Here is a 19,012-nt window from a genome sequence, read left to right on the forward strand (position 1 = left end):
GGGCCAGCCCCATGGTGTAGCGGTTAAATGCACGCACTCTGCTGCTGGCGGCCCAGGTTCGGATCCTGGGCGCGCACCGACGCACCGCTTGTCAGACCATGCTGTGGTGGCGCCCCACATAAAGTGGAGGAAGATGGGCATGGATGTTAGCTCAGAGCCAGTCTCAGCAAAAAGAGGAAGCTTGGCATGGATGTTAGCTCAGGGCTGATGTTCCTCACAAAAAAAAATATATATATTAATTAATAATCACAATAATTATCCTGAAAGTAAAATGACCTTGTAACATACTCTTTCCTAGAGGCAATTGATATTTTCATCCTTCCCCGACAAAGTATGTCAGAAACTATTAAACTGGAATGCAGCTTCCTTTCAAAAGTTCACATGTTTCTCCTCAAGTAGAGAGAAATGATAGACGGAGTGTGAGGATGAGAGCCCTTGAATGCCTGGGTTTACGGGCTGGGGAAGCATGCGTATTTTCACACACGAAGAAGTGGCAATTCACTAAGCATTTCCTCATCACCCAATAGGTGCCAGACACTGCAGACATTATGCCAGACACTGTGGTAGGCACAGCGAGGAAACACACATGAATAGCATATGTATTATGGTAGGTACCAGGGAGGGTGCATCACCAATAACTTATCAATTTCCCTAATCTGTCTGCTTATGAGAGATGTTTATTCACCATGTCTTTCTTTCCACAGTTAGAGCTGTGGGTTCAAATGTGAATTCTTCTGGAAGAGAGAATAACTCTCACCTTACAAAATACATCTGAGAGTTACAGTTTGTAAGGTCACAGACATAGAGGAGGACTGAGAAGCACGGGGCACTGAAATGACTAAGTAAAATCACAGAGTTGGAACCAGATGAAGAGCCAGATCTCATGTATATAGCCCAGTGTTTTCTCATTAAATTACACATCAAATGTCACCCTATAGATGATTTATAGCTGGCAGACACTAGATATCTGAAGAGATGGAAAACATCATGGAGGAAACAAGAAAGAATTGAAATAACTCCTGGGGCAAGGAGTGCCAGGGACATGCTCCATGGTGACAGTGACAGTGCCCACTCTATCTCTGTGCTATCAAATGCAGACTACAATCCTTTCATGATTAATAAGTATCTTTCTTTTTCCCTTTGAAGGTAATTTAGGCCCTGGGAAGGTGTTACTTTCTAAATGGATCACCTCACATCTCTCAACAACGTGACTGAATTTATTCTCTTGGGACTCACGCAGAATCCACACTTTCGGAAAATACTCTTTGTAGTCTTTTTGTTCATTTTCCTATTTACCGTATTGGCCAATTTGCTCATTGTCATTACCGTCTCCCTCAGCCCCACACTTTCGGCTCCCATGTACTTCTTTCTTACTTACTTGTCCTTCATAGATGCCTCCTACACCTCTGTCACCACCCCGAAAATGATCATTGACCTACTGTATCAGAGGAAAACCATCTCCTTCGGGGGCTGCCTGATCCAGCTCTTCGTGGAGCATTTCCTGGGAGGATCAGAGATCATCCTCCTCATTGTCATGGCCTATGATCGCTATGTGGCCATCTGCAAGCCCTTGCACTACACAGCCATCATGCAAGAGGCGCTCTGCCGCCTCCTGGTGGTTGTGGCCTGGATCGGGGGAATACTGCACGCCGCTGTGCAGATTCTTTTCATGCTCAACTTGTCCTTCTGTGGCCCCAATGTCATTGACCACTTCATGTGCGATCTCTTCCCACTGCTGAAACTTGCCTGCAGGGACTCCTACAGGCTCGGAATGGTGGTGGCAGCCAACAGTGGGGCTATGTGCTTGCTCGTTTTTTCCATGCTACTCATCTCCTACATAGTCATCCTGAGCTCCCTGAAATCCCATGGCTCCAAAGGACGACACAAAGCCCTCTCTACATGTGTCTCCCACTTCACTGTAGCTGTCCTCTTTTTTGTGCCTTGTATATTCACCTACATGCGTCCTGTGGCCACCTACCCTGTGGACAAATTGGTGACTGTGTTTTTTGCAATCCTCACTCCCATGTTTAATCCTATCATTTACACTCTGAGAAACACAGAGGTGAAAAATGCCCTAAGGCATTTGTTGAAGAGGAGCACATCTTAGCCTGTTTGTAATGCCGAGACAGTGATGAGGTACATAAATAGGGAGGATTATATCTGTTGTAAACTGTGAAAGAAAATTAACAAATTTTGCAGATCAATGACAAAAAAATCCCAGATATTACCATTTGTTGAGTACTTAATAGTGGCTAAGCTCTTTGACATGTGCTTTTGATCGCTATTAATGTGCTTTACCAAGGCTTCAGTGTTCGTGTGCACAGATTCAGCATATGCAATGGGAAGAACAAATATAAATCCCTACATTGATGATTCTAGAGTATATTTTTCTCCAGAGTCCTACTGCTACTTTACTAAATTTTTCATACGTATGTTACCTGGACAAAATTGGCTTTTTCATAGAACCTTGATCTCAAACTTTTTTTATTTTTGCTTTGCCTGTGGTAAAGCAAAATAGAGAATAGAAATTCTTAGATAGACGTATGGGGAAGGGACAGGTGGGGAGTGAAAAATTCACTACTGATTTTTTTTTTTTTTGGCATTATGAATTTACCAAAAGCAAAAAGAGAGACACTCACAAAAGGAGGAAAGAATAATTTATAACCTATCTCTAATTTTTGATTCTTGGCACAAAAAATAAGCCAGGAATTTTAAAATTACTCTTAATTTGGTCTTATTTTCTTAATATCTTTATGGCTCACAGTTTTTCTTGAGTATAAAGGAGTTTTTTTTTCCTTATCAAGAGTTGAGAAGTCATTCGAAGCAACAGGGGTAAACATTTTTTTATTTAATTTCAACATAAAGGCATGTAGTTATGTTCCAAAGCTATTGCCCTGTAGGTGTGACAAGTATATTTACATTAAATGAACACTTAGTTATCTATCAGACAAATGCACTTCAGTTAGGTGATTTATCACATACTAAATTGGTAGTTCCAACAATACTATCCCCATTTTACAGAGAAATTCATGCCAAGAGAAGTTTACTAGTTTACTTGCCTCAGGTCACACACCTAAGAGTTTCAGCTACAAAATCTGAATCCAGGTCTTTCAGATCTCAGTCCTACTTTCTTTGAAATAAAACACAGTTTTCCGTGGTATGTTTATGTCTTTAGATGAGAAACTTTTCTGCAGTCTTAATGATTCACCTTGTCCTTCAAGAAAGATGGTGTCGAATTTGTTGTAGCCTTGTCTCACGTGTAGCAATATACCTAAGCAATAATGCTCTTCTATGTACATGGAAAATATCAGATCTTTCTACATTACTACGTAACACTTTAAAAATCAAAGCTTCTCTGACTATAACACTCCAATTTGTGTTACTTCTCACAAATGTCCCTTTCTCAAACTCTCTGGTCACCTAGAGCTATTTTTCAATTTGACCATCCAGTAATGCCAGAGTATGGGACACTGTTCTTTGGGGTGACTGGGTATTACAGCTTATGCATGGCTGTCTCGAATTCTTAAGAAATAGGACTTTTCCTGCAAAGTCTAGGCCTGGAAGATGATATAAATAGCACTTAATCTATTAAAAATGATCAAGTTTGTAATTGCTGGTAAGAATTAAACATTTCAGTAGAATCTGGATCCAATTATTCAGTTCATTTTGACTGTCAGATAGGAGATGAGAGTAAGCCAGGGGTACGGAGAGAAAAGTATTGAATAAATGTTGTTTCTACTCTAAGACAAAAGGGAAGATTTGAAGAGGGAAATTAAAGCCAATGATTGTGTCTTAGGGGTGACACCAAGTGCTCAGTGGGGGGGGGGTGAGAAGATTAATGCAATGAAAATTATGAATTGTCAACAGCAAACTTGGAAGGTGTAAGGACTGAAGGAGGAATGTAACGCAGTTACAGAAACATAAGACATTCTCAGTAGATGGGATCTTGCTGGGTTGTGAATAATTTTAAGGAATGTTAAGATGTCCCTTTGAAAAAAAAAAAAAAAAGACATCCCTTTGTACTCATCATTAAGAATCTCTCATGAGGGCCAATTGCCATCTGATTTTCTTCTGATACTTGAAAAAACATAGAAGGAACTAAGTATATTTATTCCAAAAAATTAATAAGATAAATAATATTTGGATCTGTTGTATAAGGATGCTTTGGTTTATATAGACTTTTAATTCACTGAAAATATTAGGCATTAAGTGAGGGGAGTGAGCTAGCACTTGTTTAAGGCCAACTGTGAGGCATATATTTTGAAAGGATCTTTACACCCTTTAACTCTCTAAATGTAGTAACAAGTTTTATTAGTTTTTACTCCATTTTATAAAAGAAGAAAATGAGACTCAATGAAGTTAAGCAACAATATCAAGTCTTTTAGACTCTGTCATCTCTATTCTTCCCACGTCACAGTGCTCCTTGCTGCATGATGTGCAAACATCGAAACACAGAACTGATCACTGGCTGCATTGTGAAGATTGCCCTTGAGGCATTCTTCCCTTATTTCAGGGGCCACTTTCTTCCCTGAGCTGTCCCTTGACCTCCTTCCCGGGTTACTTGCACTCTCTTGATTCCTGATGTGTCAGAAGAAAGCCATCTGCTAATCTCATGTCCACAGATATATTTCCCTTCATGGATATCATGGAGAGTGGGATGTAATGGGCTCAAGAAATGAAATTCAAATGGTTGAATTTCAAAGAAAGTGACACATGGGTGAGAGAGATGTTTGGAGAAAGAATAAGCATCTTAATCATCGAGGAGACTGACACTCGGAGCATGAAGGTAGCGCCTTGAAGAGTTAAATGTTGTTTCTATGGGACTTTTCCCATTGTTATTCCATAGTGTTAATATTTATTACTTGAAAAATGGCTTCATAGTCATTTAAGTTTAGGAAATTTTGACTTATTTTATTTATCCAAAAAATATTGTTTGGTGCCTACAGTGTGCTGGAGAATTCTGGGGGCTCTTGAATACCACAGACAAGGGCTGTGTTCCTGTGGAACTTAATTTCCAGTCTGGAATAGATGGATAATAAACAAGTTAACAAATAAATAAAAAATGTAATTGTGTTAGTAATAAGTTTGCTGAAAAACATTTTATTAAGAGGGTGATGCAGAAGAGAAGAATTGGATACAGATTTGTATAGTTGTTTGAAGCACAGCTAGAATTTTAGTTAGGCCCAAGATTAAATAACCATGTTATTTCCCCTCTTTCCTTTTTTTTTTTTTTTTGATGAGGAAGATTAGCCCTGAGCTAACATCTGTTGCCAACCCTCCTCTTTTTGCTGAGGAAGATTGGCCTTGGGCTAACATCCATGCTCATTTTCCTTTACTTTATATGTGGGACACCTGCCACAGCATGGCTTGATAAGCAGTGTGTAGGTCCATGCCTAGGATCTAAACCTGCGAAACCCAGGCTGCCGAAGTGGACTGTGCAAACTTAATCACTACGCCACCGGGCCGCCCCCTCCCCTTTCTTTTTATACGTAGGTTACTCTAACACATGCATTTGCAATGGGGATGTTTTCTCTCCCAGGTAGGTAAAAATGGTTTCGTGGGAGATGAAAGTATCTTACTATTTTTACATATAAAACATAGATATACATAAAATACATAAATAGTATATCTGTGGTGTTAATATTTTGGGAGAATGATTAGGGGAACAGAATGTCTAAAAAGTGCCTTAAGTGGGCAACGATGAAACAAAAATATTGAGGAGAACTGCTTAACCCATGGTTAGGTGAGAACATGGAGTAGTTTTAGAATGTTAGTAGAGAAAATACAAGTGCAGAGGTTGGCCCATTACCTATGAGGATCATATTTAGTAAAATTGAGAGATTCTTCCTTCTCAGGAGGCTTCCCAGGGTGTATGGTCAACTATATTAATGAACCAATTGTAATCTGTGAAGTTCATTGTAAATGTAGGATATTGGTATTTTTTACCATTGAAGGTGGAAAAAGAATAAAGACTATAACCACAAATATTTCTAAATTGAAAACATGTCATTTGAGAGTACAACTTGTTATGGAGGGAGACTGAATTTAGTTCTTATTTTTTTCTGGCTGAGGTACTTTTCTAATCCTTAATAATGTCAACTGTCCTTCAGGTAGATGTGACACAATTTTATTAATACTCTTTATTTATTTATTTTTTTTAAAGATTTTATTTATTTATTTTTCCCCCAAAGCCCCAGTACATAGTTGTCTGTCATAGCTGCACATCCTTCTAGTTGCTGTATGTGGGACGCGGCCTCAGCATGGCTGGAGGAGCGGTGCCTCGGTGCGCACCCGGGATCCGAACCCGGGCCGCCGGCAGCGGAGCGCACGCACTCAACCGCTAAGCCACGGGGCCGGCCCTATTAATACTCTTAAAAGATGAAGGAGCACCAGATTAGGTGATAGAAAAATTTGGTCTTGGTATTTGCTAGGTGGACAAGAATAAATCCTATTGACTACTTCATTTATGTTATCAGGCAGATGGATCACTCCGTGGCCATTCTGTTATTGAAGAAGAGGCCTTAGTTGTGGAGCAAATAATTGAATGGTTAACACCATGATCTGGTTTTGTGTTTGTGGAGCATCAGCTTGGCCTGGCTCCAGTGAAGTTCTGCCCCTGGGAAACATGGATCATTGCAGGGGTGGATGGGAATTCATGAGAACGGTGATTAGCTCCTGAGTCAGTAGAGACACAGCCTCAAAAGGATGCAATTGGAATGATGCAAGTCTGCACACTTTGAAATTCTGTGCCATTTGAAAATGACCCTCTGCCCTCTTTTAGCCCAGGTCTATTACCCAAAGGTGGACATCTTATTAGTGATGTTTATTCTAAGACGTGGATTACAAACTGTTTGCAAATTAAGCTCAAAGTGCAGCCAAATGGCAGACACAGTTCTGTGAATGATTTTGTTAACAGCTTAGCTGGCTGTCTTTTTTGGCAAAATTTTCTATTTAGATGAAATTTAAATTCCTTTACCAATCACAAGAGTTGTTTTCTACTTAAGTCCTTGGACACTTAGAGCATCTGTTTTAAATCTTTCTTTAAAATCATTAGAAACTCTGGTCCTGTCAAAATAGCTTCCCCTTAAGCGATTGGATGACTTGTTCCCAGTGAAGGTCTTACTTGCCTCCACATTTGGATTTGCTGCATTAAAACTCTCATGTCCTGCTTCACAGCATTTTTGTAGAAGAAAGTTCACATGAGTACATCCTGGATGGGGCCAGACCTTTGGTGACCCTGACATGATATTAGACATTTTACTTGCACCATGTCTACCTTCTACTTCTTGGGTCCATCAGGTAACTGGCTTTTGGAGATGGCAGCGATGACATCAGACTGAGTATGGGAGGTGACTTCAAAAACTTATTTGAATATTAAACATGTTCTTATTAATTTGAACTATTTTGAAATCATTGAAATAATTGAATCACCTATATACATGGCAGTTATACTTGAAATAGGCCTGTTTTATCTATATACACAAATTGTGGCCTTGGGATGAAGCGCCTTGAGCTATCAACAGTTTTTAGCTTGATCTACTTTATTTTGGCAAATTATCAAAGCGTAAGTGTCTACCTTTTGACCTCTATCTAGATGATGAGATTAGCAAATAAAAGAGTGTGTTTATGTTTCAGAGATGAGCTCTCTGGAAGGGAAGTAACACACATCTCAGTCTCCTTAGGATAGTGGGAAAGGTCATGGGTTCAGAATGAGCAGAGTTAGTTCTCTATCCCAGTCAGGCCACCGACTGACAAGGTAAGCTTCAAATCCTGCAAAAATAAAACAAGGCAATAGCAATTAAAGTCAGTAGGTCTCAAGTAGTTGTTATCTGAGGGCACTGAGGTAAGAGCTTCATGATTTTCTCTTAATTCTCACAAAAGCCATATGCGATAAGAACTAACATTGTCCTGATTTTTTGAGGCAGTGGATAAGGCTTAGAGGACTTGTGCAACTTGCTCAAAGCCTTTTGGTGGCTATGTGATCAAGTTCGCAGCACAGGCTACTGACCACTATGCTTGGACATAGCAGGCAGGAGAATGTTTGGAGAGCGCTATTCAAATATTCATCATGATTATTTTCCATTTCTATAGGCTCCTGACTTCCTCCTGCCTCCGCCTATGCCATCTGTTATCAGCAAATTCATTACCGCTCCTCCTTCACGCCTCGCTTCCTCCCCGATGCCCCCTGCACCACCATCATCCTGGATATTTGTTACACGCATCTGCACAGATTTCATATCAGCAATAATTCAGTGATCTTCTTAGCTAAGGAACAGGACTAGCTGGTATGTCTAGGGGAGTAAGAGTTGGGCTTGACTGCAGTGGGAGGGGGATATATAAAATGATGAAGTTGATTACATGGGGGAGGGTCTTGGAAGTCAGATTGGGAAGTTGAGATGTATACTAGTAATCAAAAGAGATTTGTGATGAACTCATAGATTTTTAAAACAGAAGGAGCATTATTATCTTTCCTAGTGCAGTTTGTTTTAAAATGTTTTAAGTTTAATGTTTAAGATGGCTCAAAGGAAATCTTACTTGAAGTGTAAACATTTAATGCAGGTAAGAACCATATTGCTGGGCTGGCCCTGTGGCTTAGCAGTTAAGTGTGCGCGCTCCGCTGCTGGTGGCCCGGGTTTGGATCCCGGACGCTCACCGATGCACTGCTTCTCCGGCGATGTTGAGGCCGCGACCCACATACAGCTAGAAGGATGTGCAGTTATAACATACAACTGTCTGCTGGGGCTTTGGGGGGAAATAAAACAAATAAATAAATTCTTTAAAAAAAAAAAAGAACCATATTGCTGTGTTTGAAAGGGACAGAGTCCCTGAGATGGCTCCTTTGAAGCCCTAGATGTCCATTCATTTGCCATAACTGTCTCATACCCAGAGTAGTGAGAAATGTAACAACGGATTAGAGCAGTTTGAGGGACAACCTGGAATAAAACCTAGCTATCTTGATTTCCAAGAAGGTGTTGCTTCTACTTCATTAGGACTATTAAAGAGCTTCTGAAGTTCTTAGGCTGGAGATGGGAGAGGCTGGGGTTAGTCCATATTGTAGATATGCAAAGAGTGTCCAGGTAACTGTATATTTTGTTAAATAGAGGGATAATTCTAAGAATATGCCTTTGAGTATTTAGGGGAGTCTAAGAGAACATGTAGTTTACATCTAAAGCAATAATCTAATATATTCCCACTAAGTGACAGACAGCCTCTGCTTAAGTAACCCTAGCAAACAGAAGTTTGCTACTGAAGCAGTTCTTTTACCATATCATTTGTCTGCAGTAACAATTGTATTTAGCTAGTTGAGGCCACTGTTCACTTCTTTAATGGTATAATGTAATGGTTGAGAACTTGTGTTTCAAAATGAGATTTCCTGGATTCGTAATCCCCAGTCATTTTAGATGAGATGTTTAATGTCTCCAAGTCTCAGTTTCTTCATCCTCAAGGTAGGATTTGTGATAGCACATATCTCATATGATATGAAAAATAAATGCAATAATGCATGCAACGTACCTAGCACCTTGCTGTACACAGTGTGAAATAAATGAGTTGTTCTACTGATATTTTGACTATTCTTTAGAATTCTTTGTTTCATCTGGAATCATCCCTTCACAAGGAACAATGGAAGGAATGATTTACACTGATTCAGGCTCGTGTTCAGAGATGGTGTCAGCTAAGTTGGATCTGGGTCTTCCTGGAGCAGAGAAAGAGACTTAATGTTTTATTTTCTTTAATCAGTGTATCTGGAAAACAATTAGAGTCTTGGAAGCTTAGTCAGTAATTGTAAATTCTAGTTTCAGGATTGGATTTTATATATGTATGTATATAATTAGAACATGCTCTTTATTGTGGAATTGTCATTGAAGTTTAACAATTGTAGAATTGTTTAATGAAATGAGCACAGAAAGCATAAATCTATCTCACTTGATTGTTATGAAAATGAAATTATACCATGCATCACAGTGTCTCTTTCATATTGAGCACTTGATATTATCATCAGAGAAGCAACATAGCTTGTTATTGATATTGATTTTGAATCAGTAAAAGCTGGATTTGAATTTGGCTTCAATGTTTACTAGTTGTGGAAACTTGGCATCATTTTTCACTCCTTTAAGCTTCAGTATCTTATCTATAAAATGAAGAAAATGTATCATAAGATAATCCACCGGCTGAGACATAGCAGAAAGTCATTGAATATGAGCAATACATAATAATAAAAATATACTCAATTTGAGAAGGCAGAAATGTAGATAGAAAAAGCACAGTTATTAAAAAAGAAAGAGTCTTTGGGTTATGACCTATCTGTCTTAACAGGCTCTTCAACTAGCCCATTCAGGTGCTCAATGAGTATATGGAATAAAAGACTGAGAATTCATATGAAATGTTCCAAGTTCTTGGTTCTTGGGAGCGTCTAGTGATACAATGAGGTCAGCTTCCCAGCTTGAGATTTCCGAAAAGCAGATGCTGAGAGAAGGGTTTGTATGTGGGTGGGCTATTTTGGAAAACAGAATGGAGGCAGTGAACAGGGAGAGTGAAGCAGGGAAGGAAAGACAGTTAATCCAAGACTGTGTTAAGCTGGTCACCATTTATCCACTGGTAAACGGTAGGCTTCTATCTACCAATGATCTCGGGTCTCCTTAAGGTGTGTTAATTCCTTCATCTTTCCACGTGTGTGGATGCACCAGAATGATGAAGCAGGGTCTTCTAAGCATCTCAAGCAGCAAATATCAGGACAGAAAGCAAGAGAGACACTGGTGAGAGAAGGTGTTGTTGGGAAGATCAGTAGGATCGAGCTGTTGTCAGGCTAAAATTGTTAGCATCTGATTGCTGTATCAATGGTTGGAGAAAAGTGCAGGTCAAGAGGGTATGAGATAGAGTGCAAAAATATCCAATACACTCAGTAATTACTAATTAAAAATGCTATTCTTTTGTAGATTTTCCAGTTCAGAGCAATGTGCTTACATCAACCCACAGCAAATGGAGAATCCAAACAACATGACTGAATTCAGTCTCTTGGGCATTACAAAGAATCCAGAGCTGCGGAAAACACTCTCTGCTGTGTTTCTAAGCATGTATGTGTCCACCATTATGGGAAACCTACTCATCGTGGTAACCATGATGACAAGTCAGTGTCTGAGATCACCTATGTATTTTTTCCTTACTTCCCTGTGTCTCATGAATGCCATCTACTCTTCTGTCATTGTCCCCAAAATGATTGTGGACTCCCTCTTTGAGAACACTACCATCTTCTTTGAAGGCTGCATGGCCCAGCTCTTTGCAGAGCATTTCTTTGGTGGTGTGGGGATCATCCTTCTCATTGTGATGGCCTATGACCGCTATGTGGCCATATGTAAGCCCCTGCACTACATGAACATCATGAGCCCTGTGTGCTGCCTGCTGCTGGGAGGGGCCTGGCTGGGGGATTTATCCACTCAGTAATACAGCTTCTCTTCATGTATCCAATACCCTTCTGTGGCCTCAATGTCATTGATCACTTTATGTGTGATTTGTTTCCATTGTTGAAACTGGCCTGCATGGACACCCACATCTCGGGTCTCTTAGTCATCCTCAACAGTGGGGTGATGTGTGTGAGCATCTGCCTTATCCTCATCACTTCCTATGTGGTCATACTCTGCTCCCTGAAGTCCTGCAGCCCTGAAGGGCGGCATAAAGCTCTCTCCACCTGTGGCTCTCACCTCGCAGTGGTCGTCTTGTTCTTTGTGCCATGCATTTTCTTGTACATGAGGCCTGTGGCCACTTACCCCATAGACAAGGCAATGGCTGTGTCCTTTACTATCGTCGCACCCATGTTAAATCCCTTGATCTACACCTTGAGGGACACAGAGGTGAAGAACGCCATGAGGATGCTGTGGATGAAACAAGGGACCCTGAGCAGTCACTAGCTTACATGCTAAGAACAAATCTTTCCTGCAAGGACAATGAGGTCTTGCTCTCCCATTCATTCCAATTCACTGGGTCCTCAGCAGCCAAGGGCATGTTTTATGCATGCAAATCAGGTTAAGATACTACAATCAAGTTGCTGCCTACCTCTCCAGTGCATTTTGTACTCCATCTCTTCTCTCACAAGGCTCTGGCCACTCTCTCTCTCTCTCCTTGTGTAAACTGTCTTTTGAATAATTCAAGCTTTTTCCCGTTCAGGGCTTTTGTTCTTAATCCGATCACTGTTAGAATTCTCTCTTCCAGAGATTTTGCTTGGCTGGCTCCATCTTATTTTTATCATTTTCAGATGAACCTCCACCTACTTAGACAAGTCTTTACTGATGAGTTTCTCTAACTTTTCCCCTCAGTTATTCTCTAGCTCTTCAGCTGGTTATATCCTTAATTTCAATGATCACAAACTGTTCCTTAAAAAATTATTTCTCAGTGCCGACCCCGTGGCATAGCAGTTAAAGTTTGCGTGCTCCGCTTCAGTGGCTTGAAGTTTGCCGGTTCGGATCCTGGGTGCAGACCTACTCACCACTCATCAAGCTATGCAGAGGCGGTGTCCCACATAGAAGAACTAGAAGGACCTACAACTAGGATATACAACTCTGCACCGGGGCTTTGGGGAGAAAAAATTATTTCTTGACTTTTATTTTCTCTGTTTTCCCCACAAGATTGTAATCCCTGAAGGGCTAGAATTGTGTTCATTCACTCATGCTGTGGGTAGAATACTGCCAGCCACCTAATAGGTGCTTAATAAATATCACTGAATGAATATAAGTCTAAAATAGACTTTTTTTTGATATTTGCAATTTCATAGTTTGCATAAGCAGTAAGGAAGGATAAATAAATATAAACACTTTATGAGTTAGAAATTGCCCAGTTTGCCTGCTGTCAAATTTCCTTTTGAAAGCAAGTATAATCTCAGATTGGTAATTTGCTATTTAAAATGGAGGCCACCACTTTACCAAAATTCTCCACTACTTCTTTTCTTCTTTTTTAGAAGCAGACGAATAATCTACCATGCTGGAGTCAAGATACCTCAGAATTTAGTGTCTATATCTTGAAGATACATATTCTTTATGAAAAAACTACAACTCTATAGATCTATATATTTTTTTAAACTATGGGAGAATGATTCTTGCTGATACATTCTAGATATGGATTTCTAAATCCAAAGAGTATTTATTTTCTCCCAGATCCTTCTTTGGCTGTCACTAGAGAGACACATGTCTTTTTAACCTGCCTCCCTTGACTAGATATATGGGAAGCCTAAGGTCATAGCATGATTCAGCATTCTGTTGTGGCTGTATTACTAAAAAAACATATGTTGCTAAGACCGATATTGAAGAGCATACTGCCTATGTTTTCTTCTAGAAGTTTCATGGTTTCGGGTCTTACATTCAAGTCTTTAACCCATTTGGAGTTAATTTTTGTGTATGGTGTAAGATAATGGTCTACTTTCATTTTTTTTGCATGTGGCTGTCGAGTTTTCCTAACATCATTTGTTGAAGAGACTTTCTTTTCTCCATTGTATGTTCTTGGCACCCTTGTCAAAAATTAGTTGTCCATAGATGTGTGGGTTTATTTCTGGGCTCTTGATTCTGTTCCATTGATCTGTGTATCTGTTTTTGTGTCACTACGATGTTGTTTTGGTTACTATAGCTTTGTAGGATATTTTGAAATCAGAGAGTGTGATACCTCCAGATTTTTTTCTTTCCCTAAGGATTCCTTTGGTTATTCAGGGTGTTTTGTTGTCCATATAAATTTTAGAATTCTTTGTTCTATTTCTGTGAAAAAATGTTATTGGAATTTTGATAGGGATTGCATTAGATCTTAGCAATATATTTTCAAGTACCATGCCTGACTGGGCAGGTGAAACAATAGAAAAAATTAAAAAAATTGGACTGCATCAAACTAAAAAGCTTCTGCACAGCAAAGGGAACAATCAACAAAAAGAAAAGACCACCTAACAATTGGGAGAAGATATTTGCAAACCATATATCTGATAAGGGGTTAATATCCAAAATATATAAAGAACTCATGCATCTCAACAACAAAAAAACTAACAACCCAATTAAAAAATGGGCAAAAGACCTGAACAGACATTTCTCCAAAGAAGATACACAGATGGCCAACAGGCACATGAAAAGATGTTCAACATCATTAATTATCAGGGAAATGCAAATCAAAACCACAATGAGATATCACCTCACTCCAGTCAGAATGGCTATAATTAACAAGACAGGAAACAGCAATTGTTGGAGAGGATGTGGAGAGAAGGGAACTCTCATACACTGCTGGTGGGAGTGCAAACTGGTGCAGCCACTATGGAAAACAGTACGGAGATTCCTCAAAAAATTAAGAATAGAACTACCATACGATCCAGCTTATTCCACTGCTGGGTGTTTATCCAAAGAACATGAAAACACCCATGTATAAAGACACATGCACCCCTGTGTTCATTGCAGCATTATTCACAATAACCAAGACTTGGAAGAAACCTATGTGCCCATCAAGGGACGAATGGATAAAGAATACGTGGTATATATACACAATCAAATAATACTCAGCAATAAGAAATGATGAAATTCAGCCATTTGTGACAACACGATGGACATTGAGGATATTATGTTAAGCAAAATAAGTCAGAGAGAGAAGGTCAAATACCATATAGTCTCACTCATAAGTAGAAGATAAAAAACAACAGCAAACAAACACATAGAGACAGAGATTGGATTGGTGGTTACCAGAGGGAAAGAGGGGAGGGAGGAGGGTGAAAGGGATAACTAGGTACATGTGTGTGGTGATGGAATGTAATTAGTATTTGGGTGGTGAACATGATGTAATCTATGCATAAATCAAAGTATAATGATGTACGCCTGAAAAAAATAAAAATTATATATATGATGACAATAATTACAATATTTGTTACAGTATTTCAAACAAATGATATTTAAATCAAGATTTTTATTTTTAAATACCAAATGTGTATATTTAATAGATATGTAGCATTAATTATCACCAAATATTTTCAGTAAGTATGAGATTCATTTATTTATTATAAAATATTTTCTGAGTTTTACGAAGTGTCAGATACTCTTCTAGGATCTGGGTGTACAGTGATGGATAAGAAAATAAGTTTCCCTTCTGTCCTGGAGCTAACATTCTAGTGCAAGAGACAAACAATATATGCAAATAAAGACTAAGTCGTGGAGTGATAACGGGTTCTCAGAAAATTGTAATGGAGTGGTGCATGTGTGACTGGGTAAATCTAGTTAGGTGGACATGGGGGTTTTCTGAGAGGTGATTTCTAAACCAAGATCTGAATGATGAGATAGAACCATCTTTTAGCGTATCAGTGGGAAGAGCATTTAAGGCAAAAGAGAAAAGCTTGTGCAGAAACCCTAAGGTAGGAACTAGTCTAAAGTGAAGAAGGTCAGGGTAATCAGCACACAGTGGACTAGGGGGAACATGGTCCAAGTAGAGATGTGAAAGATAGGCAGGGTCCTGATCACAGAATGCTATTATTTTTTAACTCGCAACGTAAAAAAGAGCACAGACATCAAAATGACTCTATTAGTATAATAATGAAAAATCAAATCCTTCATAAGATTATAGATGACACAGCAATTTGGCATCAAAAATCGTTGCACATAGCTTCCATTTAACTTTTGCCGTGTCAGTAGTAGAACACAATGTTTACGTCTTGCTTACAATATATTAAAATTAAATTTCTGGATTCACTTTATGATTCTTCACTCTGCCTCATGTTAAAGAAAAAGAAAACACCTATGGCAATGTAATAGCATTGGTCTCTGTAAGAACAGTTTATTGATCATTTTCTATTTTAAATATAGAGTTAAAATACTGGAAGGATCATAATGAGATCACTAAACTTAAATATTTGTAATCTTTTTGGTAATTTTCCTAGCGTCAAGGTAGGTCCAGAATCTACATCTTCTGTTACATAGGTAAGATGTGTTCTGACCGTTCATGCTGAAATTATTACCTGTCAGATTCCATAATTTCTTCTTTTGTCTGTTCTATAGGTCCCCCAAATTAATTCACATTAAATAGTTTTACTTGTTAAACATATGACTTAGCAGCTCAATGTCTGTCTTTTTTTTTCTTTTTCAGCAGCCTGACTGCTGAAACAAATCTCGGTCTTACTACTTTTTTATAGGAACTTGCTGTTACTAATATTAGATTGTAAATCATATGATTATCTCTAAATTAAAACTGAAATATTCGGTATTATTCATGAGACAAAGGCATAGCAAAGCAGGAATAAAATGGTGCTTTAATTTGAAGAAGGGTATTGGCCTAAAAAAGCTACTGCAAGTATCAAACTTATTGGGAAACATTACATGAATTTGCTTCCTATTTCATTGAAAAAATTTAAGCCATTGGAAGAGAACTTCCATAGACTTTTATACTGTATCTACCAATCTGCCACCACCCATCCAATTACATGCTACCTTCCTACCTACTCTATAAATGCATTATCTATGCTGCTATGCAAATGCAACCAACCTCTTTACCTACACAGTGGACCTCATCTCCTTATGGCTTGTACGAGGATATTGGTCTAAAAATCTCTCTATAACCCTTATTTCATCTACATTTTCTTTTCTACTGGATCATTTACATTCTCAAAAAGCAATCTGTTATCTCTTTCATCTTTAATATAATCTCTTCCCTTGATCCCATTTCCTTCATCAGCCATTTTATTCTCCCTCCATTGTAGAAAAACTCAAGAGGTTCTATAACATCTGTCTCCTATTTGTCTCATTCCATTCTCTTTAAACCCTTTTCAGTAACACTCCAATACCTAATACTTATTGAAAATGTTCTTTTCAAGGTCACTGATGACCTCTATGTCACTAAATTTAATTGTCATCACTCACTTTTCATCTTACGGAATGCATCAGTAACATTTAACCCAGTCTTCTGTGACATACTCTGTTTCCATATCCAAGATTCCCAAATTAATATCTGCAGCCCAGACTTCTTTCTTGAGGATGAGACCTGGAAATCCAACTTCCTCTATGATAGTTCCACTTGAATGACTAATAGACTTCTTAAACTGAATACATCTAAAGCTGTATTTCTGGTTCTTCCCCCATCATCAAACATACTCCTCTCACAACATTCTGTACATCAGCTCATAGCACATTTGGTCTTTCCTTTACTCATTCACCACATCCAGTCTATCGGGAGATCTGTTGGCTCAATGTTCAATATATATCCCAAATAAAACCACTTCTAATCACTTTTAGACCTGTTACCTAGTTCCAAGCCATCATCATCTTTCGACTGAGTTATCACAATGGTCTCATACCTATCTTCTTGCTTTATCTTCGCATCTTTTGCTCTAACACTGTATCCTCACCACAGCGCTCAGAATTAGCCTTTAAACCCGTAAGTCAGATTATATCACACCTCTACTCAATACTCTTCAATGGCTCTCCACGTCATTCAGGTAAAATTTAAAGCCCTTACAATTACTAAAATGAGCAGTCATAATCTAGCTGCCCTGTCACTCCCCTAAACTCCTCTCTTATGACCAACCCCTCACTGACTTCCCTGGTTACTCTGGTACCTTTTTATTCCTCTTACTGGCCAGGTGTGTTCTTGCTGTATGGACTTTACATAGGCTGTTCTGTCTGCCTGGAACACCTTCTCCCCATCAGCTGCATGACTAACTCACTTTATGTTCCTCAATGAGAACTGATATTTTAGATAGTACTGCCCTTAGACCTTGGCAAGCCGTTGTTCTTGGCTTCACACTTTGAAGTGTCTTCTGTGAAATTTTCAAGTTCTCTTCCAGTGTTTGGAACTTGGCAATGCCTTCTGGTGGGGCAGCCCAACCTAACCCAGACTGCATGAGTATCATTTTTGTTTTCCCTCTTTGAGGTGCTCTTCAACACTCTATCTCACCCATGGAGTTAATTGGACAGCCCCAGAAGCTCTGAATTCTGTACCTATGAAGTTATTCCAAACCCTGTGGCCAGAACCTTGGTTCCAGTAGGGCAGTGTGTCAATCAAATGATTTCCACAAGATGGTGCATTATTTCTTTCATAATATTGTACTAAGCTGACTACTAGAATGGCATATACGTGGTGATTTTGTGTAACACAGGACAAGTTCAAGATACAGCCTGTGAATGGTCCCCTGCTGACTCTTCCTTGAGCCAGATGTGTGGGCATTTCGAGGCTCTCATTTGCCCTTGGTCTGATTACAGTGCCATCATCTACAGCACTGCAGATGGTGGGGGTGGTGGCAGGCACCCTGTATCCTGTCCATCCCTCCTGCTGACAACCAAGCAGGTCACCCAAACCCTTGCACAGGATGCCATGTGTCAGACAGTACTTCAGAGGTGGCTGCACTTATCTCCTTCAAGGGCCTTTAGAACTTTTGCTCTGCAGTACTGACTGGCCATTCTGATTAATGCCATGTCTTGCCTTCCCTGGATATGGTGCCACTGTGCTCTCATGTGTTGGTCTTAAACCATGTGTGATGAGGGACATAATTTGCATGAATGGAACAACTTTTCTTTGTCTGGGGTCAAGTCTTTCATCCGTCCTCCCTGCTGGTGATGATGTGTGGAAGGCAGGGCTGTGGTCAGTGTTGAAAGACATCACATTCCAGGAATGCAGTGGTTATGGCCCAAACAGTTCAAGGGAAGACGTGGTTGGAAGATGAGTGGTTCTCTACTTTTGGTGTAAATTTCCAGTCAATTTAACATGACCTGGAAATGAATTACTGTTCACATTTTCTCACAGATTCTGGTCATCCGATTTGTATTTGTGCTCATTATCAAGAAAATATTGTTAAGAGAGTCATTGGAAGCCAGGATACTTGGGCAGTCCAATAAATGGTGCAGTATCTTTAGTTATGATGTAAAACCCCACTAAATACACATTATTAAGGAAGTTCAAAGGCATTATTCCAAAATACAAAGGTTTGATATAGAACAAGAATAGATGGATTCTGGAACTGGATAGGAAGAGAGAAGCCTAGACAACAGGAAGAATCTTTCCGTGCTCTGACTGGACAATAAAC

The 19,012-nt window shown here is 39.3% G+C and overlaps 2 protein-coding genes across 2 annotated transcripts; both read left to right on the top strand.

Annotated features, from left to right (window-relative positions):
- Window positions 1-11: 11 nt before the first annotated feature.
- LOC101402581 (olfactory receptor 4C3D-like) lies at window positions 12-2,659 on the top strand. The gene has a single exon (XM_004443479.2). The coding sequence runs from the start codon at window positions 1,181-1,183 to the stop codon at window positions 2,105-2,107; it is 927 nt and encodes a 308-aa protein (XP_004443536.1). The 5' UTR covers window positions 12-1,180; the 3' UTR covers window positions 2,108-2,659.
- Window positions 2,660-10,734: 8,075 nt separating this feature from the next.
- Window positions 10,735-12,212, top strand: LOC101402853 (olfactory receptor 4C6-like). Its single transcript, XM_014797691.2, is given in 2 exon segments — window positions 10,735-11,413; window positions 11,416-12,212. Coding segments are annotated over 2 exon segments (984 nt in total). The 5' UTR covers window positions 10,735-10,917; the 3' UTR covers window positions 11,904-12,212.
- The last annotated feature ends 6,800 nt before the right edge of the window (window positions 12,213-19,012 follow it).

This window comes from Ceratotherium simum, chromosome 34, assembly GCF_057802395.1.
Source record: "Ceratotherium simum simum isolate JZ-2026a chromosome 34, ASM5780239v1, whole genome shotgun sequence".
NCBI lineage: Eukaryota > Metazoa > Chordata > Mammalia > Perissodactyla > Rhinocerotidae > Ceratotherium > Ceratotherium simum.